The sequence below is a fragment of the Microcaecilia unicolor genome, chromosome 2 (assembly GCF_901765095.1).
Source record: "Microcaecilia unicolor chromosome 2, aMicUni1.1, whole genome shotgun sequence".
Classification (NCBI taxonomy): Eukaryota; Metazoa; Chordata; class Amphibia; order Gymnophiona; family Siphonopidae; genus Microcaecilia; species Microcaecilia unicolor.
The window spans coordinates 267,720,172-267,745,634 of NC_044032.1; the positions used below are offsets into that span (position 1 = coordinate 267,720,172).

Genomic DNA, 25,463 nt, shown 5'->3' on the forward strand with positions numbered 1-25,463 from the left:
AGGCAATCACCTTACCACTATTATTTTTTACAGGCCCACTGGAAATTGGGCTGATGTTCAATCAACTTTCACTGAATTCATAGCTAATATATGCTTAAATGCGCAAAACACAATCATACTGCAAGATGATATAAACTTGCATCTAGACAACCTAAATAATATACACACCAAAGAACTAAATGAATTCCTCACTACAAAGGCCATCACTTAGACATGTTTACTTTTAGATTCCCATCCATAAATTCACACTTCATAGACAACTATGCATGGGAAACAATACCCTGGTCTGACCACAAAAAAACTCACATTCACACTGAACTGGAGGGAACAGTCTCATAATGTTAATACTCCCCAATCCCCATATAACAAGAGGCAAAATAGATGTGTCAGAATTTTAGATTAAACAACAAGATAACTCTTGTATATTACTTGGAGGGGCATAATTGAACAAAAACGTCTATCTCCATAGGCGTTTATCTCCGAGAACGGGTCCGTGAAGGGGCGGACCGAACCGTATTTTCGAAAAAAATAGACGTCCATGTTTTATTCGACAATTTGTGAGCTGGGCGTTTTTGTTTTTCAGTGATAATGGAAAATGAAAGCGCCCAGCTCAAAAACGAATAAATCCAAGGCATTTGTTCGTGGGAGGGGCCAGGAGTCGTAGTGCACTGGTCCCCCTCACATGCCAGGACACCAACCGGGCACCCTAGGGGGCACTTTTACAAAAAACAAAAAAAAGGTAAAGGAGCTCCCAGGTGCATAGCACCCTTCCCTTGGGTGTTGAGCCGCCCAAATCCCCCTCAAAACCCACCGCCCACAAGTCTACACCATTACTATAGCCCTAAGGGGTGAAGGGGGGCACCTACATGTGGGCACAGTGGGTTTGGGGGGCGGTTTGGAGGGCTCCCATTTACCAGCACAAGTGTAACAGGTGGGGGGGGATGGGCCTGGGTCCACCTGCCTGAAGTCCACTGCACCCCCTAATAACTGCTCCAGTGACCTGCATACTGCTGCCAGGGAGGTGGGTATGACATTTGAGGGTGAAAATAAAAAGTTGTGAAACGGCATATTTTGTGGTGGGAGGGGGTTTGTGACCACTGGGGGAGTCAGGGGAGGTCATCCCCGATTCCCTCCAGTGGTCATCTGGTCATTTAGGGCACTTTTTGGGGCCTTATTCGTGGAAAAACAGGGTCCAGGAAAAGTGCCCTAAATTCTCGCTAAAAACGCATATTTTTCTTCCATTATCGGCGAAAGGTGCCCATCTCTGATCGCCCGATAACCACGCCCCAGTTCCGCCTTCACCACGCCTTCGACACGCCCCATCAACTTTGTCCGCATCCGCGACGGAGTGCAGTTGAAAACGTCCAAATTCGGCTTTCGATTATACCGCTTTATTCGTTTTTGTGAGATAAACGTCTATCTCCCGATTTGGGTCGCAATATAGGCGTTTTTATTTTTCAATTATATGCTGGTTGATAACCTAAGCAACTTCACCCAATACTGGGATGAAACAACAAAAAAGACACTAGATCAAATAGCCCTGGAACAATCAAAGACAAAAAAGGAAGTCAGAAACTTTTCCTTGATTTGACACAAACATCCTAAATGCAAAGAGACTTTGCAGGAAACTCGAAAGGAAATGGTGTAAACATAATACCGAGGAAAACAAAATCAAAAGGAGGAAAGCCATCAAGGAACATAAATTGCTTATAAAACAAGCCAAATATAAATGCTATGAAACAAACATATATTGATGACTTTCAAAAATCAACAACTAAACTATTTAAATTAGTTAACTTAATTAACACCAAAGACCTTCAATCATCAAATGAACTAATGAACATGCTCCTTCAGCCAAGGACTTTACAAAGTTCTTTGAACAAAAAATTACCACAATAAGAGCCAATTTGATATGACCTAATCATTGTTATAACTTTGATCAATTCCTGAACATCATCCTTCATCAAAATGAAGGTATAACAGCTGATAGGATTTGGTCTTGTTTAACCTTCCTTCCACTATGGAAGTTAAATCCTTCCTAAATAAATATTCACCTTCTCATTGCACATTAGACATATGCCCCAGCTATATCCTACATCTATACCCCAGTTCATAAAGGTCATGAAAGGTCTAGTAGCTAAACAATGGAGTATTTTTCACAGTTTTCCTTGCTTTATTACACCCGATCAGGCTTCAGACCCAATTATAGCACCAAAACAGTGCTCATCACATTATTATCCAAGTTCAGATGATTACTAAGCACAGGAAGAAACATCATCTTATTACAATTCGATATGTCCAGTGCTTTTGATGTGGTAGATCACATTGAGCCTGCAAATAGGTGGAAAAATGTGGGATACAAATGCAACAAATAAATAAAATAGTTAAATAATATATTATCTACACTTTTCGATAAGATGGGCATTTTTGGAAATGTTCACAAATGGTTTATGGATTTTCTCAAATCCAGAACATATAAAGTCAAAATGTCTGGGTCCACTTCCCCTTCTTGGTCCCCAGATTGTGGAGTTCTCCCATCCTCTCTAACATCATGATGGAACCTTTAGGCCATCTCCTGGAAACCCAAGTTATTTATGCAGATGACGTGACCATCTACTTACCTGTCAGTGCTCAGTTACAAGATATCCTAGTAATAATTCAGATCACCTTAGACCTGATACTGGGCATCCTCTTTCCACCTAAAACTAAATAGGGAGAAAAACAAATTTCTTACAATCCATAATCTCAATAACTTCCTATCCCAGTCTAGCTTCACCATCTACCAAGTAATCTACCCACTGGAATCATCTGAAAATTCTCGGAATCATTATAGATCAACAATTAACAGGAGAAGACCAAGTTAACACTGTGGTATCCAAGACCTTCTCCTGTTAATTGTTGATCTATAACGATTCCGAGAACTCTCCTTTCCCATATCTCCAACACTGCAATAAATGTTTTTTTTTTGGGGGGGAGGGGGGGAGGAGGAGGAACGGGAATCCCTCCCTTATAAGTAGCTTCTTTAGAAACTGATTTACTAAGGCTCTTTTTCCTATTCTGTGTTCACGGGCAAAAAAAAACTTCAGTAAATCAGTCTACAGAATGGCACGGGGATGGGGAATTGTGGTAAACTTGTGGCAACAGAAAATGTTTTTTGAAGAATTACCATGAATGCAGAAACAAAACTTCTTACTGCCCCATGGGAACAGTAAAAAGCTTTTGTCTCATGGTAAAAAAAAAAACAAAAAAACCAACAAACCCGTGATTAAGTCTCCTGCAGATGCGACATGTCTCCTGCAAGTCCGGCACCTCACTCCCTTCCCTTTGCTCCTACCCCTGTCCCACAGGCACAGCATCTCTGTGTCTTCCTCTCCCCTCTCTCCTCCCCCCCACCACTTTAGTGCCTCTACCTTACATTATTGAGCCGCCTGACAGCAATTTCCACAAGCCTGCTCCTGGGCCTTCCCTCTGCCGTCCCACTTTCTGATGTAACTTTCTGTTTTGAGAAGGCAGAACCTGGCAGAATGAAGGCCCCGGAGTAGGCCTGTGGGAATCGCTGGTGGGCAACTCAATAATGTGAACTAGAAGAACTGCAGCAGGAGCGATGGAGAGAAAAAGATGAAGTGCTGAAGCTGCGGGAAGGGGGCTGGGGCTGGAGAGAAGGCATAGAGGTGCTGGATGCATGGGAAGGGAGCTGGAGGGAAGGCATAGAGGTGCTGGAGGTGAAGGCATAGACGTGCTGGATCACTGAGAAAGGGGGGCTGGAAGGGAAGGAGGAGCAGTGCTGGGCTTGTGGGGGGAGGGGGTGCATGAAAGGGTAGGGAAAGAGATGCTGAGCCAAGGGGATGAAAGAAGAGGTAATCAATACTAAACACACAGCGGAAGGGAGAATGGGAAGGTGTGTGAGCTAGATGCTGGGGTGGGGGAGGAAGAGGGGGAGAACCTGGACACAGGGAGGTATACAGAAACAGAGGGGAGATGAGGGCATGGAGGGGAGCAAAGGGACAGGACACAAAGGGGAGATGCTGCATGTGGATGGAATATGGATACAGAAGGGCAATGCTGAGCACAGGAGGGGTATATGGACACAGAGGAAAGATGACAGACTTGGGGTAGAATAGGAACACAGAAGGGAGATACTGGACTTGGGGGGCATAAGGACACACAGAAGTGATGCTGGATACAGGGGAAGGGAATAGGAACATAGAGTGGTGATGAATGCAGGGATAATGGACACGGGAGATGCTGGACAGGGAAGTATAGGGACACAGAGAAGGAGATGCTGAACGTGGGGAAAGATAGGGACACAGAGATGGAAGATGAATGGTGAGCATGGAGAGAGAAGAAATGTCAAATAGGCAGGAGACCCTTGCAAGAGATTTAAAAGAAGACAGAGGGAAACAGAAACCAGTACCTGGGACCAACATGGTTTGAAAAATAAAATGACCAGACTACAAAAGATAGAAAAAAATAATTTTATTTTCTATTCTGTGATTAGAATATGTCCAATTTGAATGTGTATCCTGCCAGAGCTGGTGTTAGACATGGCTGGGGCCCAGGGCAGAAATGTTGGAGGGGACCCCAAAGACCACGCTTAGGGCTCTCACTGGCCAGGAGGCAGTTGTACTTTCCTAACACCGTCCCTGGCGTGCGATCTTTATATTTTGCTCATTGTAAGAAGAAATGCATCTCTTTCTATTTCTTTGGTGTTGTACTATATGCAAGATGTGGCTTCTTTGGATTTTGATTTAATTTATGTTTATCATTTGTAGTCAGCTATTCTATATTTGGCATTTGTGTTCTTTGTGTGTGACCAAGGTATTCTATTAGCATGAATTTTCTGTGTAGCATTCTGTAGTTATTTGGCTTGTTCAGTTTTCCCATTAGTGGACGGGATATTTGTGGAGGAGGAGGGGGGAGGGGAGATGGGGGGATTTGTTGATCCTTGTTCTGTATTATTATTTGTGATTTATAAATGACAGTTGTACAGAATATTGTTCCTTTTTATACTTAGAACGATTTAAAAATAAAATCATAACTGTTTGAGACTTGTGAGGATGGGGTCAGATTGAGCTTGCGGAGAAGGGATGTGGACAGAGCTCATGGGGACAAACTTTATCCCTGTATCATTCTCTAAATCAGTCCTTTAAGGTGCCTCTGCACGTCACTGGCAGAAACTAGCAGTCTGCCTTCCCAAAGCATGCTTTCAGCTCTGTAACAGCACTGCACAGCATTGCCTTGATAGGTGAAGTAATTACCTCTGTTTTACATATCATGTTCTGGGTCCCCACCAGTCTTGCTCATACCTCCCCTGCCACCCTGACCTAGTCTTGGTCATATTCTTCCCCCCCCCCCCCCCCCCCCAACACACACACACACACACACTCACACTCTTAACCTAGTCTCTCTCCTATTCCTCTTCAAACCCCCCCCCCCCCCAACCTTGACCCAGTCTCTCTTTCTCTCACCTCTCATGATAGTCATTCCCAAGCAACTAATGTGCTTGGGAGTGTGCCTCCTATTGCTCTTACTTTGCTGTTTGTAGAGCTGGGTCTCCCAGCTCTGCTCCACAATTTGGCCAACTATAAACTTGAGCCACACAGTTCAGGAAGTTTGGAAAGTCTTGCAGTTTCTAGTCTCACTGGACTTCTTGAAATTCTTGTACTGTGCAGCTCAAGGTTAAGGTTATAGATAGCAGTGCAAAGCTGATGTAGACAGAAGCAGCTCTGCAAGAAGTGGGGGGAAGCACATTTGAGGGTTTGAAATACCAGGTGCCCGGGTGTTATTGCTATCTGGTGCTGAGATTGTCAGGAAAATTCAAGTAGAGTACCAGTGCCTTTTGGTTTGGGAATATTTGTGAAAGGGATCACAAATAGAAAGATTTCATTACTAGAGGTACAGTTTGCTTCCATCTTGGCTATAGGTGAACTAATTTTGCATAAGACCATCCCATGTTCTCGGGTTTCACAAGATTGAGACATTCAGCCCCAAAGTGACAGCTACCCCGGAGTTGGTGTCCTGGGCAAGGGCAGATACGAGGCCTATACAGCATGTTCATCTATTGCTGGTCTTCCAGGTCCGAGCTATTCAAGGGCAGGCTTCGTCTTTAAGTGGTGATCAGAAAGCAGTTCATTTGATGGAACTACCTATATTGCTGCCTTAGAGCCCCCCTTGGACACTCTGGATTAGGTGATAGTGATGACCAGTGGTAGGCTAGGGGGTCCCATTGCTTAGGTCGGGTCACACAGAGTTACTGGTTAGATCTGGAGTCTTCATAGCCAATCAACCACCAGGAGGCAAGAGCTATTCTTTGATCCTGTAACGGTTTCTTTCTGTTGTGAAAAGCAAGGCTATCTGGATGATGTCCAGCAATGGAACCCTGGTGGCATATATGAGCAAGCAGGGAAACACCAGAAGTGCAGTAGTGGTACAAGAGGTTAAAGAGCTGCAGGGGTTTACACAGAATACATTTTTAAAATATGCAAAATAACAAACTATGTGCAAGAGGTTATAAGTCTTGAGTTTTTCAGTTTTTGGCATGCCAAGTACTGAAATTGCACTTCATTTTTTTCTCATGTGCATTTTTAAATTCCTCATTAAGGTGTGCAAGTGCATCATATTAATCTTTGCCAGCAGATTACTCAAACAATGACAAAAATCAGAGATCCCAGCAGGAAATAAAAATCTGTCCAATAAAGATCTCTGGCAGTTTTCTTTTACTGTTTACATGCTTTAAGTGTAAAGCTGCAGCCTCTCAAATTTTCAGATGGTTCACAGACGGCAGCAATCTGCTTTGAGTTTGAATACATCAACAAACAGCCATCTGGCTGTCCTGCTTTATCAGTAGCTCTTTCCTTTGCAGAGTTAATCTCAGCAGCCAGCCACAGTGGTTCTGAGGTCCACAGTTTTGTCCTAATGCTAGACAGTACTGTGAAAAATACTCATCTGTGCATCCCCTTTGCCCTGACAAATCGTGTTTACAGTGTAGTAGTGATTTAGGAGTTGCTCTTTGATTTTACAGTGTTTGTTAAATTGAGAGGCAGATCTGACCTAAGATAGATTGTTTTTCCCCCTGCTCCCACATGTGTTGCTCCCAGCTAAGGTCCAGTGGCCCAGGTTTGTCTTCAGTGGAACATCCACACCTCCTGTCCAACGTCTCGCCAACTGATCAGGGATCTCGAGTCCACCAGTTCGAAAAGTATAGGCTGTTGTCTTCAGTGGTGGAACATCCACACCTCAATATGCCATATTGTGGGGGAAAATAACAAGAAAAGATCTCTGAATCCACTATCTTGTAGCAATCTTAGAAAGTATCCCCACTGGAAGTTGTGAGCTTTCATTTTTTCATTTTAAAATATTTGGGAATTGAGATATTTTGTCTGTAGTAAGAAATTGATAAGTTTTTGTTTTTTAAAGACCAAATTTAGAAAAAAAAAACCCTACAAATTTGTATCACCCGGAATAATAGTTCCTTCATAGACACTTATGGTATATAGCAGAGTTGACCAATCTCTGTCCTCAAGGGCCACAATCGGTCAGGTTTTCAGGATTTCCCCAATGAATATGTATTTCCATCAATTTTGCAGACTTATTCTATATTGCTCAACCTTTTATTATCAAAATAGTATCAAAGTAGCAGAATGTTCAATGCCATCAAAATCCACTAGTATATTTCACATACACATTTCTAATTGCATAATAAATTTAAAACCATCATTCATCTCGTAAGTCCACCATGTGAAAATGTCCCAGTTCCTGCATTAAAATATTGCAGCAGTTCTAAAATTCCCACGTCGGTTGACTTTCATCCAAAATTACAATTCTCTTCAAAACTCCAAACAAGATGAATAAAAAGTCTTTAATTGTCCTCTAGCCATCGGCTGTGCAATATTCTTCACCCATATAAACGGGACTTCATGTTCGTAAAAATCGTTTATTCTCTCTATATTCCACCCTTCGTATCATGCAAGATAAGCTCCATAGTCAATTAACATACTGAATTCATGTTGGCCATGTTTCGTTGAATGCTTCTTCAGGATACCACTGTACAAATACAACATGAAATACAAATCAAACTAAACCAACATGATACAACATGAAATACAAATCAAACTAAACCAACATGAGTCAAATGTCAGTTCAGTATAGGCCAAAAAACATACATTAAAATACCCTACTCGACAGCCATTACCTGCTTGAGACTCAGACTACCTTCATCATGGTGCTTGTAACCACAAAGAACACTAACACATGTGCAATGAATACCCCCGTAAATACTGTTCTGAATCTGCACCTCTTGATATATATACTCACCGCCCTCTAGCCATTAACAGGCTCCAGTCTATCTCTTTATTTAATCCCCTCAGGGTAACTGTGTCCCATTTATAAATTAATTTCTATTCCTGGAAAAATAACCTTTGTTGTACACTCCCACCTCTGAAAGATTGTATTTGCGTAAGAATTACAAAACAAAATCTTCCACCGAATGTTGACACTGCAACCAATGCGCCACGAGAGGGGCTTCCACCCTGTGGGGTCTGATGTTACTGAGGTGCTGAGCAATATGAAATTTAACTCTTCTAATAGTTTCCTCTATGTACCACAATTTACATAGATACTGTCAGAATTATAGTAGTACAACGTAAAAAATAATGTTTCTGCAATTTGGGTACCCATATCTACTACCAATGCATAACAACAATATACTGTACACAATGGTCACATTAGTATGACCCCTTCTTTCTGACTCAATTGAAGATCCATCGCGTTGTTTAGTAAACCCTTAACTTAGGACCCCGAGTGAAAGCAAATCTAGGGATCTGCTCAAACCTGGGATGCTAAGACAGTATTGACCAATGTTTTTAAATGATGATCTGTGCATTATGTACTTGTGCATAATATGGCAAAACACATGTAACTCAGGATTCTACCCGATTTTTTGAAGATTGTAAAGCACATGTAACTCAGGATTCTACCCGATTTTTTGAAGATTGTAATAGCCAACATCTCTGAGCATTATTTATGTACTCTTTTGTATGCTTGCTTCGCTTCTTTTATTGGGATAACCCCTACTTCTGCACCGCTTATACATTCCAGTAGCCTTCTCCCTATACTGATAATCATAAAAGCATAGCCTTTATAATTTATTTTTATTACATTTGTACCCCGCGCTTTCCCACTCATGGCAGGCTCGATGCGGCAGGCAATGGAGGGTTAAGTGACCTGCCCAGAGTCACAAGGAGCTGCCTCTGCCGGGAATCGAACTCAGTTCCTCAGTTCCCCAGGACCAAAGTCCACCACCCTAACTACTAGGCCACTCCTCCACAAAAATTGCCCTATAGGAATGTTATTTTTTAATTTTTTCGGTTGATGAATAGAATAATGCAACATAGCACTCCTGTCTGTGGGTTTCCTATACACCTGAGTATCAAATTTCCCTTCATCATAATGAATTAAAATATCAAGAAATTCAATTTAATGCTCCCTAATATAACTCACAAACTTGATTATGATTACAAAGATTTAAATATTACAAACATCCAGACCAGACCTGTTCCCTGACTATTCCAGAAAAATGTCATCTATAAATCTTTTCTGCACCATAATGTGACTGATTTATGATGACTCAATATACTTGGAGGCATATTTTCAAAGCACTTTGGGAGGCTAAGTTCCATAGGTTTCTATGGAACTTTGGGAGGCTAAGTGCTTTGAAAATGAGCCTCTTGGTCTCAAAAGTCACCATGTTTAAACATTCTATTATTGAGGCAACCGTGGCCGCCATAGCCACCCCTTTTGTTTGTAGAAAGAAATCATCTTGAAAGACAAAATAATTTTTCTTTACTAGCTCTGCTAAAGTGATTAAAATTGCACTTTACTAGGAGATATATCCAAAGATTCTCATTAATAATCTGTAAGGCTATATCCTGGGGCACATTAGCATATAGCGCTGATATATCTAAAGTTACCAGAATTATGTTGACAAGATAACTCAAGCTGTTCCAAATGCAAAAACAAATCTCGAGAATTCTTCACACATGACGGAATTTGAGGAACAAAAGGTTGTATATAAAAATTAAGATATTGAGAGAGGGGTTCAAAAGCTGAATCCCTCCCAGAAACTATTGGGCGGCCCGGGGGCTTATTCAGACTAGAGAGTTGCACGGGGACAGAAATCCTACCCATCCCCGCCCGTCCCTGCTGGAATCTTACCCGTCCCCACCCATCCCCGCTGGAATCTTACCCATCCCCACCCATCCCCGCAAAAATTTAAACCATCCCAACCCGTCCCCACCCGTCCCCGCAAGAATTTAACCCATCCCCACCCATCCCCGTAAGAATTTAATAGTACATAAAAGAAAGTTCCAGTCAGCTCCCTTTCTGGATTTGAGCCACAGCACTGTAGGCAAGGAAGGAACGGAAGTTGGAACTTGGAACACTCTGGTGTGCACATGTAAGATTTGTCTCTGATTCACTGGCAGTGTGTGCTGAAAGGTCGCCACATGCACGCGCCAGTAGGTCAGGTGACATCTGATTCTCGTGCCTGTGTCAGAGCTGAGGTCTGTGCACCAGCCTGGGAGCAAAGAGGATTAATAGTAACATAGTAAGTGACAGCAAATAGACCTGAACGGTCCATCCACTCTGCCCAATAGTCACACTCATGATCAATTCATCATTAAATCAACGAGTGTGATATTATATACTTGATTATGGTCTTTCTTTCGTGTTTCTGGAACAAAGACCACAGGAGTCTATCTGGCCCCATCCTTATGTTCCAACTGCTGGAGTTGCCATCAAAGCCCACTCCAGCCTATTCATGTTCTCATTTGTGGAACACAGACCGTAAAAGTCTGTCCAGCACTGTCCTCATGTTCCAGCCACTGAAGTTGCTGTCTAAGCCCTTTCCAGCCCATCTTACACCAGATTGCCATGTATGAGACACAGAACATACAAGTCTGTCAGGTATCAGCTCTAGTTCATCACAGCCAGAGTCGCCATCTAAGTGTCACTTGAGATATCCACACACATGCAGCCATTTAAAGTTAGCTTTTATATAACTTCCATTTTCTAATTAGAGATCCTCTGTGTTCATCCCACGCCTTTTTGAATTCCGTCATCATTTGTGACTCTACCACCTCCTTAATGGAAGACTTTCCACATTTATGCTGTTAAAGCAAGGAAGAAGAGGAGGAGGAGACAGCACTCAAATAAATTGGTATTCGATAGATGAGAGGCTAGTGCAGGTGCAGCTTACACTTCCACGGGAACCCCGCAGAACTGCTTCCATCCCCGCGGGAACCCCGCAGAACCGCTTCCGTCCCCGCGGGAACCCCGCAGAACCGCTTCCATCCCCGCGGGAACCCCGCAGGAACTGCCTCCGTCCCCGCGGGATTCCCGCGGGGACGGAAGCCGTGCAGCTCTCTAATTCAGACTCTTATGAATTTTAGGGGTAAAATAAATTGAAGGAATATGTGGATCTGGTCTATATAAATATATTCTTGGTAAGTTATTATGCCCTGATCCACTGCATCCTTCAATAAAGAATAAACTACCGTATTTTTCGGACTATAAGACGCACCGGACCATAAGACGCACCTAGGTTTTAGAGGAGGGAAATAGGAAAAAATTTTTTTTCCTTTTTCCCAACTCTAAAACCTAGGTGCTCCGGTGCGTCTTGTCCGAATCCCTCCCTCCCTCCGAGTTCGGGATCGCCCTCCCCCCGGCCCTGTCACCACTTCTCCCTACTCACGCGATCTTCCCTGGTGGTCTAGTGACGTCGGGGCAGGAAAGAGCCCCCTCTTTCCTGCCCTGCGCGCTGCTCTCCATCCTCCTGTATGCATTGCTGCCTGACGGTCTCGGCGAGATTCAAAATGGCCGCCGAGAATTGAAGTCTCGGCGGCCATTTTGAATCTCGCCGAGACCGTCAGGCTGCATACAGGAGGATGGAGAGCAGCGCGCTGGGCAGGAACGAGGAGGCTCTTTCCTGCCCCGACGTCACTAGACCACCAGGGAAGATCGCGTGAGTAGGGAGAAGTCTACCTTCGGACTATAAGACGTACCCCCCATTTTCCTCCCAAATTTGGGGGGAAAAAGTGTGTCTTATAGTCCGAAAAATACAGTACTTACTTAAATTTCTTAGAGGGATCACCCAAAAGTTTAAGATAGAATTCTTTATCATTAAACTGCTCCTCTATCTCAACTTGCTCTTGAGTCCCAAAATGTAAATGTAATCGCAGAGGCCAGGAGAAAGGGCCCAGTTTCCTTCCATGGTGTGGAAATACAGTGGTGGAAATAAGTATTTGATCCCTTGCTGATTTTGTAAGTTTGCCCACTGACAAAGACATGAGCAGCCCATAATTGAAGGGTAGGTTATTGGTAACAGTGAGAGATAGCACATCACAAATTAAATCCGGAAAATCACATTGTGGAAAGTATATGAATTTATTTGCATTCTGCAGAGGGAAATAAGTATTTGATCCCCCACCAACCAGTAAGAGATCTGGCCCCTACAGACCAGGTAGATGCTCCAAATCAACTTGTTACCTGCATGACAGACAGCTGTCGGCAATGGTCACCTGTATGAAAGACACCTGTCCACAGACTCAGTGAATCAGTCAGACTCTAACCTCTACAAAATGGCCAAGAGCAAGGAGCTGTCTAAGGATGTCAGGGACAAGATCATACACCTGCACAAGGCTGGAATGGGCTACAAAACCATCAGTAAGACGCTGGGCGAGAAGGAGACAACTGTTGGTGCCATAGTAAGAAAATGGAAGAAGTACAAAATGACTGTCAATCGACAAAGATCTGGGGCTCCACGCAAAATCTCACCTCGTGGGGTATCCTTGATCATGAGGAAGGTTAGAAATCAGCCTACAACTACAAGGGGGGAACTTGTCAATGATCTCAAGGCAGCTGGGACCACTGTCACCACGAAAACCATTGGTAACACATTACGACATAACGGATTGCAATCCTGCAGTGCCCGCAAGGTCCCCCTGCTCCGGAAGGCACATGTGACGGCCCGTCTGAAGTTTGCCAGTGAACACCTGGATGATGCCGAGAGTGATTGGGAGAAGGTGCTGTGGTCAGATGAGACAAAAATTGAGCTCTTTGGCATGAACTCAACTCGCCGTGTTTGGAGGAAGAGAAATGCTGCCTATGACCCAAAGAACACCGTCCCCACTGTCAAGCATGGAGGTAGAAATGTTATGTTTTGGGGGTGTTTCTCTGCTAAGGGCACAGGACTACTTCACCGCATCAATGGGAGAATGGATGGGGCCATGTACCGTACAATTCTGAGTGACAACCTCCTTCCCTCCGCCAGGGCCTTAAAAATGGGTCGTGGCTGGGTCTTCCAGCACGACAATGACCCAAAACATACAGCCAAGGCAACAAAGGAGTGGCTCAGGAAGAAGCACATTAGGGTCATGGAGTGGCCTAGCCAGTCACCAGACCTTAATCCCATTGAAAACTTATGGAGGGAGCTGAAGCTGCGAGTTGCCAAGCGACAGCCCAGAACTCTTAATGATTTAGAGATGATCTGCAAAGAGGAGTGGACCAAAATTCCTCCTGACATGTGTGCAAACCTCATCATCAACTACAGAAGACGTCTGACCGCTGTGCTTGCCAACAAGGGTTTTGCCACCAAATATTAGGTCTTGTTTGCCAGAGAGATTAAATACTTATTTCCCTCTGCAGAATGCAAATAAATTCATATACTTTCCACAATGTGATTTTCCAGATTTAATTTGTGATGTGCTATCTCTCACTGTTACCAATAACCTACCCTTCAATTATGGGCTGCTCATGTCTTTGTCAGTGGGCAAACTTACAAAATCAGCAAGGGATCAAATACTTATTTCCACCACTGTAACACTCTTTCAGGATTTATCTGCTCTTACCTTGCAGAAACGTCAATTTTTGCCAGATTACTAATGTACTGCAGATGGTTATTCCCTTTTGGGCTCTCGTATCTTCTCAGTAGCAAAGAGCACAGTGTCAAAACCCTTGATGAGGCACAGGCACGTCTCAGCTGTGCGGGTCTTTTGAAAAGGCCCAGATTCCTCTTCTCCACCTACCTCCACTTCAAAAGGACGCCAAAGGGCTGGAGTAGAGTTTCTCGCTCTACTCGCTCCAAGTGTCAGCTATTAGAAAGTACGAACTCCAGGGAAGCAGTTTCTTGAATTTGTTGGGCATATTTCTTCTATGGTATTGTTGTTTCCTTCTCTTTTGTGAGGATGCCTGCTTTATTATTTTATAGAGACCTTCCTGGGGGGGGGGGGGGGGGGGTCTGATAGTCCTTTCTTCTCTCCAGTTATACTTTTGGTGGGGAGGGAGGAGGGGGTTTCTGGGTGGGGACGCTTTTGGTGGGGGGGGGGGGGGGGGTTGTTATTTCTATTTGCCACTGGACATGCAGATTGTATTTGCTGGCAGATTCTGTCTCTTGAGTTGGTATTTTGTGCCACAGCCCCTCAGCGACCGTGGCCCTTGATATTACTTTTTGGAATGTGGGTGGGGTGAATTTCCCCATTAAGTGGAAGAAGATCCTTGCATCCCTGGCTTGCATCACCGGGGACTGGGGTGGCCGTTCTGCGGGAGACTCATTTAAGTGATTTGGAGTGGGTGGCCCATAGTTTTTACTCCACCATCCCTGTTCACCATAGAGCTGGTGTAGCAATTCTAATTAGTAAGGCGATACCTTTTGAAGAACATAAGTTATTACCGGGATGGGCAGGGGTGTTGGATGGCATACATTGCTCTCTCTATGACACCCCTATGTCTTGGTGTCCTTGTATGCTCCAAATGTTTGATAGATTTTTCTTTTCAGCACTCTTTGAGATTATTGCTGACTCTGCTGCATTGTGTGGTGGTGGTTTCAGTGATGTTGTTGACCCTACATATTTATTTATTTATTTGTTGCATTTGTATCCCACATTTTCCCACCTATTTGCATGCTCAATGTGGCTTACATTATGCCATAATGGTGATCACCATTTCCGGATTAAGAGATACAGAGTGGTATTGCATTAAAGTGCATAAATGGTAGAGTAGATTACAAAGTGGTGTTACATTGATGTTACTACTACTATTTAGCATTTCTATAGCGCTATAAGGCGTACGCAGCGCTGCACAAACATAAATGATAGAGTAGATTATAGAGTATTTTAAACAATCAACTATAGAAAGTCCATTTCTGGCATGAGAAATAAAGTGATAGTGCGTAATGCGTAGTGTTCATACGTGATAACGTAGGTTAATCAATCTAGTGTGGAGAGGTCGGTTTTGTCTAGATCAGGTAGAGTTTAGTTGTCTAGTATTTAGGATGGATCAGAAGACCACTGCAAAGGGGCAGGGTATTCCTCCCCCCCTCCGCCCACCACTGGGGAGGAATGACTTGCTCTGCCCGAGTTTAGATTTGCTTGATGTCTGGAGAACACTCCACCCGAGAGAGCATACCTATGCATTTATTTCCCATGCGCACCTCTTGGAGAGTAGACATCATATCTTATCAGCCACAATATTCCCTGAGGTGGATACCGTTGACATAGTACACGTGGGCATCTCTGACCATGTGGTGGTCCATTTAGCTCTCAGACTCCCACAAAAGAATCATGTCCCTTGTGTACGCCCCATCATTTGAAGACTGACTCTGCTTTTGTCAACTTGATATATAAAGATAAAGATATACCAGAAATAGAAAGATTACTCTCAAAATATCGCTCAGCATATCTCCACCCTGGGGCTATTCTGGGAGGTGGGGAAAGTGGCCCTTGGAAGGGAAATTCTCGTATTTAGCATCCTGTAAGAAGTATCTCAGTTCTCAAATTTTATTGCTCCAGAGTCAACTACTCCATGCCGAAAGCAAGCTAGTGCGCAACTTGGCTCCAGAATCTAGAGAGAAATTTCGACAGATCCAGAATGCGCTCAATAGTTCGATTCATCCGCATACCCTTAATAGCCTTAGATATACTCGCCATTGCTTTTTTTCAGTATGGGACTAGAATGGGTAGTTGCCTAGCCAATCTGGTCCCACAATGGTGGGACCCAGATTTGTCCCAGTGTTGAGAGATCCAGCGTGCCGCAAACTCACGGGTAATCATTTGATTAACCAACTTCTTAAAATTTTTTATAGCACTTTGTATACAGACCCCCCCCCCCCCCCCAAGGCCCACTAGACTTTCACTTTCTCGATAATTTACCATTTCTGATACTGACCCAGGAGGACCTGGAGGTCTTGAACAAACATTTGCATTTAGAGGAGGTGCAGAGTGCAATAAGGATGTCCCAGTTGTGGAAAACTCCCAGGATCAGATGGGCTACCATTTAACCCTTCTCTCTCACCAGTATTGCTGGAGGTCTATAATGAGGCCTTAATGAAGGGGCAATTTCCTAGGACCATAAGGAGGGGGTGACAGTCATACCTATTCTGAAGCTGGGACGGGATCCTCAGCTTACAAGTTTGTACCAGCCCATCTCATTCTTAAATGTTGATGTTAAGCTTTATGCAAAACGTTTGACTACTCGCTTATTCTATATCATTCCCAGACTGGTCACGTCTCATCAGGTGGGTTTTGTCAAAGGCTGCAAGGCAGTGATCAATATTCATAAGATTCTCATGGCTATTGAATACGTTCAGAAGCATCGATAGGATGCAGTTTTTGGTTAATTTTGATTTAGCAAAAGCATTTGATCATGTGTTCTGTTCATATCTTTGGGAGGTTTTGACTTGTTTTGGCTTTCACAGGCAGATCCTAGCTTTGATCCGCCTTTTATATTGTGATCCATGGGCAAAGATAGTGATTAATGGCATCCTTTCCCCTGCTTTTGAGATACAGTGTGGCACTAGGCAGGGTTGTCCCTTATTGCCTGTCCTGTTTGTTCTTTGCATTGAGCCTTTAGCTTTGAAGCTGCTTAGACAATCATATAGTTCAGAGAATACCGGTGGGACCCGGGGGCTTTAAATTGGCTTTATTCACTGATGATTTATTGATGGCCCTTACGGAACCCCAAGCTTCCCTTCCCAGGTCTCTGGTCTTGTTGTTAGATTTTGGATCTATTTCTGGCTTACGGATTAATATAGACAAGTTGTAGGCTTTGAGCCTGGTGAAAGGTCTGGAGACACCGATAGCAGGGCCCTATCACCCTCAGCTGGGCCCGAGCTGCCTTAAAATATCTGGGTTTGCTTATTCCAGAGAATCTCACGCACTTGTATGATGATATTTCCTCCCTGGTGTGAGAGGCTCACGCTCTTTGTCAGCGCTGGTCTCCCCTACCGGTTTCCTTATGGGGTAGGGCTCATATCATAACAATTTACTTTTATAGCCCACAATACCTCGCAGTTTGATGCGGGTTACAGTTGAAAAAAGTGGACAGTCCAGAAGTACAAAGCTACATAAAAGTAAAAACTAACAATCATTTTCTACTAAAATTCAAAAACAAATGTGTCTTCAATATATATCTCCAAGTCCAACGAAGCAAACACCCACAGAAGGTGAGCTCTCCACAGGAAAACCAAAAGGGTAAAACAAACAGTGAATCCAACAAAAAGTCCTCTCACAATGAGTGTCTTCCTGAACAAGGTCTTTATTCACAATGGCACAACTGACCCGACACGTGACGTGTTTCGGCCGTGAGGCCTGCGTCAGGGGTCTAGTGTTGTCTGAAGTCAAATAGCCTTGTGGATTAGGTGAAAAACCAACACTAAAACTGCAAGTATGAAGCTGCGCAGAGCTGCTCTGTCATGCAATGGATTCATATGGACCCACCAACAATAGCCCAGTGGAGATGTCAGTTACAACTCTTGAGAATGGAGAGACTCTTGGTGGATTTGAAAGGACAAAAACAAAACCACAGATTCTTCAGAATCTGGACACCCTTTTTGGACACTTTTACTTCACGAATACGCTCCATGATTTTGAATGATCTGGATGTTTGGTTTGGTCAGGTATAATCTTTAAGGTAGGGGGGTTTAGTAAGGAGTGGGGAGGGGAGGTTTGGATGGGTCTGGGGTGGGATAGGTGGATGGGTAGGTGTTAACTGCTGGGTGAATGTGTATCATTGTTTTTGTGACTGTTAATGTTCTCTGCGCAATACGTTCATCCAAACATTTGTTGAACATTTAATAGAGATATTCTAAGCATAAATTAGATGAGCTGTTTTTTGTTTTGGATATTGTTTGTAGTCATGTGACTTTTCAGATGTTACAGATGGCATCATATTGAGATGGTCCAGTTGATCATTAGCAGCACTGTATGCTTTTCACCACAAAACCTGAATTTTATTTCTGAGTTGACTTGATCTGGAGATGCTGGAGAGGATAGTCATATTATGCAGTGGCAACACCAAATGTATGAAACCTTGAGTGTGTGCTTGCAAGCAGGAAAATTTTATGTATAAACGGTTTTTATTGATGGACATACTTCAATTCAAACATATTAAATGCTTACAATTTATATCCTTACCGATATTTCTATAACAGCAACATATCTTACAGCGTGTCTATCCCATCACTTTTTTAACATTTGCCCCTCCCCCTCCCCCCCCTCCCCCCCCAGGAAAATGAAAAACAACAACCTCTGGATTTGAGCTTCATACTTCCTATTGACACTCTCGTCAAACCCAAGCAGGAAAATTTTAAAAAATGAGGGATAGGCCATTGTTTTTTTTTTTCTGTATATCAAAATTTCATACCGAAAAGGAGATGAGAAGTCTGAGAATTTATTTATATTCAGCTCTCATGTAGAGAGTTGCATGGGGACAAAAGTCCAACCTGTCCCCGTCCGTCCCCGCGGGGAGTCTAACCCATCCCCGCCCATCCCTGCCACAACTAATCTCCTCCATCCCAGCTCCCAACCTGCCAAGCCCTTGCAGTTCCGCAGTCACCTTGAACCCCCCCCCCCCCCCCCCCCCCAATGAAAGCCAGATTCTATAAGCAGTAAAAATGCTAGTAGAAGTATTTTCTTCTGTACTCTAGGACAGCAGATGTACAGATCATCAGAGGACCCAAAGCAATCCAAATTCCAAAACAAGTAAAGTCAGAAACAACACAGTTTTATACCTAATTGTTCAACCACCCTTAGGATTCACCTTTGGGATTACAAGCAAAACCATGTACATGTAAGGACTGGATAAATGAATTAAAACAAAGTTTAAAGCAAATGCCCTTAATATGTAATACTTGGTGCAGTATAGAGAATATAGGTAAAAAGTGGGATGTTTGACCACGGAAATACAAATCCTGGAGACAATATCATAAAAACTTCTTTATTGAAGAAAAGACTCGACACAAAGTAAAGTGATTGGCTATATTACAAAAGTGGTCTTGAAAAAGACCTTTCGTGGTAAGCTTGTCCGTAGCGGGTCACGTTTGGTTTGTCACACGGACCAAATCGTGTTTCAGGCATTTCAGATTCATATACGCTACGTCACAGCGGGAGACTCCTGATGCAGGCCTGTAGGCCGAAACACAACAGTTGTGTCGAGTCTTTTCTTCAATAAAGAAGTTTTTATGATATTGTCTCCAGGATTTCCGTGGTGAAACATCCCACTTTTTACCTATATCTGTGTTTTCCCGTGGGGCGTTCGAGTTCTCCGCTTGATTGCGGATTTTTTTTGAGCAGTATAGAGAATGACACGGGGACAGAGCTTGTCCCCGCCTTATCCCCGTGGGTTCTGTCCCCACAGGCCCTGTCTCCGTCCTCATCCTATCCCCACCCCATCCCCATGGGTTCTGTCCTCATCTGCAGAAGGCTCAAACTATTATGATTTTATATTTAAATCTTTTTATTAAAGTATGAAAAGGAACAATATGCTGTGCAATTATTGTGTATAAATTACAAATAGAAAACAATAATAGCGAGCATCTATAATAAGTCTCCTCACCATCACCCTCTACCCTTTCAACCCCAACAATAGTTGATTTTCTGCTACCCCAAGGAATCCTAATCCACCCTGTTTAAATGTCCAGGAGTACAAAATACAACCCATTCTGTATGCCGTAGAGGGGAGAAATATGCCCAATGAAGCACTGCTATGATTTTTAAATCTGTGGATGAATAAGAAATCAACAATCTCAGGATTCAGTCTAGTTCTCCTGCCTTCCACAGTCCTTCCTGCTGCAATAGAAGATGTCTTCTCAGAAGATGTGCTGATAGCAGGATGTACAGGATCCTCCATGCAAAAAATCAAAATATTGTTGTCTGCATCACTCAAACATAAATAACTGTCCAGTTCATTAACAGGCTTCAAAGTAGAAAATGACACGGGGACAAAGTTTGTCCCCTTCCCCTTGGGATCTGTCCCCCGTCCCCATCCCCGCGGTTACTGCGGGTCCCCGTGCCATTCTCTAATGCAGTATTCACATAGCAAGCAGCCTGGGGCAACAGATTTATTTTCTACTGAACATATTTAACTTTGTATGAACTTGGCAGCTAATAGTGTTCTGAACTGGACAATGTTACCACATTTAGACTGATGCTGGACAAAACTTCTGCATAAAGGAAGCCCTTTTCTAATTATTCAATACCTTTCTGTGAGAAAATAGTAATAAAAAAGCCAAGTGCATTTTTATAATATACCACTGCAGTTCATAAAACAAAAGAAGCAAGTTCCCACATGCCATCTTTTTCTTTTAATGTAGGCACAGGGGAAAAAAATTTTTTTAATGCTCCCAGGTTTCAACTTAATTCATGTTTAATATGGGTTATAAATGTCACAAATAAGTAAATTGATAAATAGAAACTCTGAATGTTGAGCACCTGATTCTCATAACATGATGTCTGTTTTAGTGGCCCTTTACCAGGAGAAAAAAATCTCTGCATGAATATAACACATGCTAGGGTGTTCCTATAATCAGCCCCTCCAACTGATTACGATTTTTAACAAATTACTACTCTACCTAAGAAAGGTAATTCCGTCATTATACTTCCTCTGTGTACATCCATATGCTGCACAAGTCGGCATGTAAAAATATAAGGGTGATTAAATAAAAATGCCACCAACAACGAGCGACAATGTGGATACAGCAGCTCATAGGCTCACTCACTTTGTTTTGAGTGTACAGCAATGGTGCCGTTACAAGGAAGGAGAAACACTCAACCTTTTACTTCCCCTCCAACCCTGGGTGCCACCCCAAAACATAGCTCGAGGCAGCCTGGTGATCTAATGGCTTCTTTAGGACAGGAAAGATTCCCACACTTTCCTGCTCGGTACCCTCTGTGCTTTTTTTAACATGGCTGCCGAGACTTCCAGCAGCGGCCTCGTGAGACTTCAGTGGAAATCTCAGCAGCCATGTTGAAAGAGCACAGAGGAGAGGATCAGCGCCGCAGTACTGGGCAGGAAAGAGTAGGAATCTTTCCTGTCCTAATGAAGCCACTAGACCACCAGGGTACCTTGAGGTATTTGACCAGAGGGCACTCTGCGCTCGGGAGAGGAAAGGCACTTCCTTGGGATCCCGCAAGATCTAGGTCCATCCCCACGAGATTCCCACAGACCCGGATCCAGCCCTGCGGGATCCCCACAGACATGGAGGGGATACCCCTGGGATTCCTGCGGTACCTACAGGAATCCTGCTATCCCTACTCCCGTGCAGCTCTCTACTCTCATGTTAGACTCTCAGGTAACACCATTGGACATTGGATTTGCTGTACCATTTGCAACTAGTACTAGGCTGCCTTGACCATTCTAGTTTAAGACCACAACAGTAGTGCAGGTTGTAAAGGATTCGGACGTTGGCAAAAGGGGCGACACCCCCTCCCTTTTATTAAAGGCCTATGAAGCTTTAGATTAAAATTTAAACTTATTTAACATTTCAGGCCTATCACAGTATGAGTCATTGATAATTACAAGAATAAATACAGAAATAGCCACACTGCAGCTATGGTTTAATTACTTACAAAATTATATTAATTATCGGGTCTTGAGCTTTTAGATTAAAAACCTTGCAAGAGGAAACGTTTTTCAGGTGCAGTCCTTGGATATTAGAATAAGCAACCTCAGGGGTTAAGATTAGAGAGTTGCACAGATTAGACAGAAATTTTACCCATCCCCACCTGCCTGACTGGAATCTAACTCATACCCACCAATGCCTGCTAAGATCTATTCCACCCCCACTCATCCCCGCAATTAATCTTCTCCATCCCTAACCTGCAGGAGTCATACATATAGTAACATAGTAAATGACGTCAGATAAAGACCTGTACGGTCCATCCAGCCTGCCCAACAAGATAAACTCATTTACATGGTATGTGATACTGTATACCAGAATTTGATTTGTCCTTGCCTTTCTCAGGGCACAGACTGTAGAAGTCTGCCCAGCACTGTTCTTGTACTAAGTTCTGAAGCTAACGTCGAAGCCCCTTAAAATTTACACTCCAGCCCATCCCTATTTATTTAGTCATGTTCAGGGCATAGACCGTAGAAGTCTGCCCAGCTCCCATTTTGTTTCCCAATTACCGGCATCGCCACCCAATCTCCGCTAAGGTTCCGTGGAGCCATTCCTTCTAAACAGGATTCCTTTGTGTTTATCCCATGCATGTTTGAATTCCATTACCGTTTTCATCTCCACCACCTCCCAACACTATTACTTGCTTGCTCACAATCTTCCGTTTCCTCCCGACCCTAATAGCCTCCCATGATTTTTTGGGTGGTATTCACTGGTAAACAGTGAGTTTTCTAAACCTCAGTGTGGTGTTCTGGCTGCCTCTCTGGGCATTCCAAGCCTCATTCTGGTGTCACCAGAAGTTTTAACTACACTCCTGTGGGAGTCCTGTGGCAACATCTTCCATCCGCACAGGAATCCCACAAGTTCCTCGGGGTTCCTGCGATTCCCATTCCTGTATAAGCTCTCTAGGTAAGGTGACCAATTATTCAGTTTCTTAAAGCCCTTGAATTGTGGCATTTTAACGAATTTGGGGCTAAGGTGTAGAGAAAAATGATGGGTTTTGAAGCTAGGGATAGATTTTTTCCATTAATTCTTGTAATTATAATATTTTTTTGTTTTAACCTGTCTTATTGTCCACCTTGTACACTTCTATCAAAGCAAAAAGTTAGAAAAAAAGTTTCAATTGATGTTCGGCTGTTGTAGATTATTATGAATTCCAGGTGCTATAATTGTAACAAAATACATGAATAATAACGCACCTTGTCAAATATCTGCTTGGGAAATTTGCTTCAATTATCCATTTTTAGCAGCCAGCATTTCTCACTAAATATAGCAGAGCAATTATTCTCCCTAATACTACTGACTGCCATTAATCATAGATCAAGTAATGCAGTACTGTAATTTTTGTCCTCAGGTTGATGAAGTTCCTGATGGGGCAGTGAAACCTCCAACCAATAAGATGCCCATATTTTTTTTCGGCACTCATGAAACGTAAGTCCTTGCAACCTAATGTATTTTTCTCATTATGATTTTATTTTTAAATGACCTTTTTGTAGTTTTTGCAACCAGCCAATCCCCCCCCCCTCCAAAAAAAAAAATAACAGTCATAGCTCTTGGAGTTCTTTCTACCCCTAGTGTATATATATATATATATATATATATATATAGTGTGTGGGTGTGTGTGTGTAGAGACCGCCTGGGTTTGGGTTTTGTTTACGGTGCCAAAACTGTCCCAAAATAGTTTTTCTGCCTGGTTTCGGTTCTGGCCAAAAATTAACTGGTTTTGGTAGAAGCTGAAAATGTATCGCTCCCCCCCCCCCCCCCCCCAACCAGGAGTTGCTCCATTTCCCTTGGCCTATCTTACAATCCCTGGTGGTCTAAGGTTGTAGTTGAGGCAGGAGTGAATCCCCAGTTACTCCTGTCCATTCTGTCTCTGCTCTCAAAATGGCTGCCATGATTACACCACTAGACCGCCAGGAATTGTAAGGTTGTGTGTGTGTGGGGGGGGGGGGGGGGTACTTTTTGTATTTTTTGTTCTGTATTGAGATTGCGAGTTATGCAGTTATGATATTGCACAATAGTTTATATGGTAAATAGAATGCTCCAAATAAATGCTTTTGATACATTTTAGCTGGAATTTAAATCTGTAAAATTTAGATGTTAAGTTCCTTAGAAATTAGCTTCTCTGTAGAGTTATGACATCAGCTGTCACTCCGAATGTGGTACAGTCAGCCACTGTGAAAACACCATGGCTTTTAGTTTCTGTTTCATTACTTTAAATTCATATGTTGGGAGGCTATTTTGCTTGGAGGTAAAATATGGTCTTTTCATTACTGTGGGTTTAGCAGAGGAATGCAGACTGCAAGCTCTGACAATTCCCAGCAGCCCGCACTGATTAACAGTCACTCACACAACCAAACTTGAGAGTTTGGGTTCGTCCAAAGTCAGGTGATATATTTTGGCTGCTGTTTTTAGTTTCAGCCGAAAGCTTTCAGGCAGTTTTATTTTCGGTTGGTGCGTGTGTGATGCAACCCAGAAGGGATAGAAATCATCATTATTTGTAAATTAGAAGGAAACGGGGAAAGAGAGACAAAAAAACAGGGTGACACGATGGTTCAATGAAGAAAATAATGTCTCATTTGCCCAGCTGTTTGTGGTTTTTTTTTTTTTTTTAGAAAGCATAATTATCTTTTTCTCAATTTTTTTGACTGTAGCACATGGTCACAGTGTGTCAATTTCCTCTTTAGCATCATGGTCTCTATTTAAAACCAGAGATTAATAAAAGCCCTGCTGGTCGTGGAATTCTTGAGAAGTCATTTTCAACACCACATTTCATATGTTTTCTCTTCCTCTCATTCTCTTAAGTTCAACTTTAAATTCATAAATGATTACTAGAAAAAGCTATGGTTTTATCATATTATTTAGCAGTCATAGAGGGGCATTTTTGAAAGAAACATCTAAATCAGAATTTGGACGTTTTACAAAAATGTCCAAATTCCAAACAGACAAGAAGGTCATTTTCAAAAAAGATGGACGTCTATTTTTTGTGTTCGAAAATACTATGAATGTCCTGTGATTTGGACGTTTTGAGATTTGGGCATCTTTTTTTTGGGTCCATTTTCGAACAAAAAATGTCCAAATGCAAGACATCCAAAACAGAGGAGGAGTGGCTTAATGAGTGGCCTTTGATCCTGGCAACATGGGTTAAATTCCCACTGCTGCTCCTTGTGACTTTGGGCAAGTCAAATGCAGAAAGGGCATTTTTGGATATGACATCTAACTCTGAATTTGGATGTTTTACAAAAAACGTCCACAATCAGAACAGGAAAGGTAATTTTCTACAAAAATAAAAGTCTGTCTTTTCCTTTTGAAAGTGCTGTTTGGAAAAATGTTTTGTGATTGGGGGGGGGGAGTAAGGGGAGGCGATCTCCGAGTCCCTCCAGTGGTCATTTGGGGCACCTCTTGTGTGGAGTAGAGGAGTAGCCTAGTGGTTAGTGCAGCAGACCTTGATCCTGGGGAAGTGGGTTCAATTCCCACTGCAGCTATTTATAATAAAAACACAGGTCTAGTTCAAAACATC

General features: G+C 42.9%; 1 protein-coding gene across 4 annotated transcripts in view; it reads left to right on the forward strand.

Moving 5' to 3' along the window:
* Positions 1 to 25,463, forward strand: part of PSIP1 (PC4 and SFRS1 interacting protein 1) — a 184,147-nt gene that overhangs the window by 18,993 nt on the left and 139,691 nt on the right. For all 4 annotated transcript variants that reach the window (XM_030194150.1, XM_030194152.1, XM_030194151.1 and 1 more), the window contains exon 3: positions 23,298 to 23,374. In XM_030194150.1, coding sequence (XP_030050010.1) covers positions 23,298 to 23,374 — 77 coding nt within the window. The remainder of the gene's footprint in view (positions 1 to 23,297; positions 23,375 to 25,463) is intronic.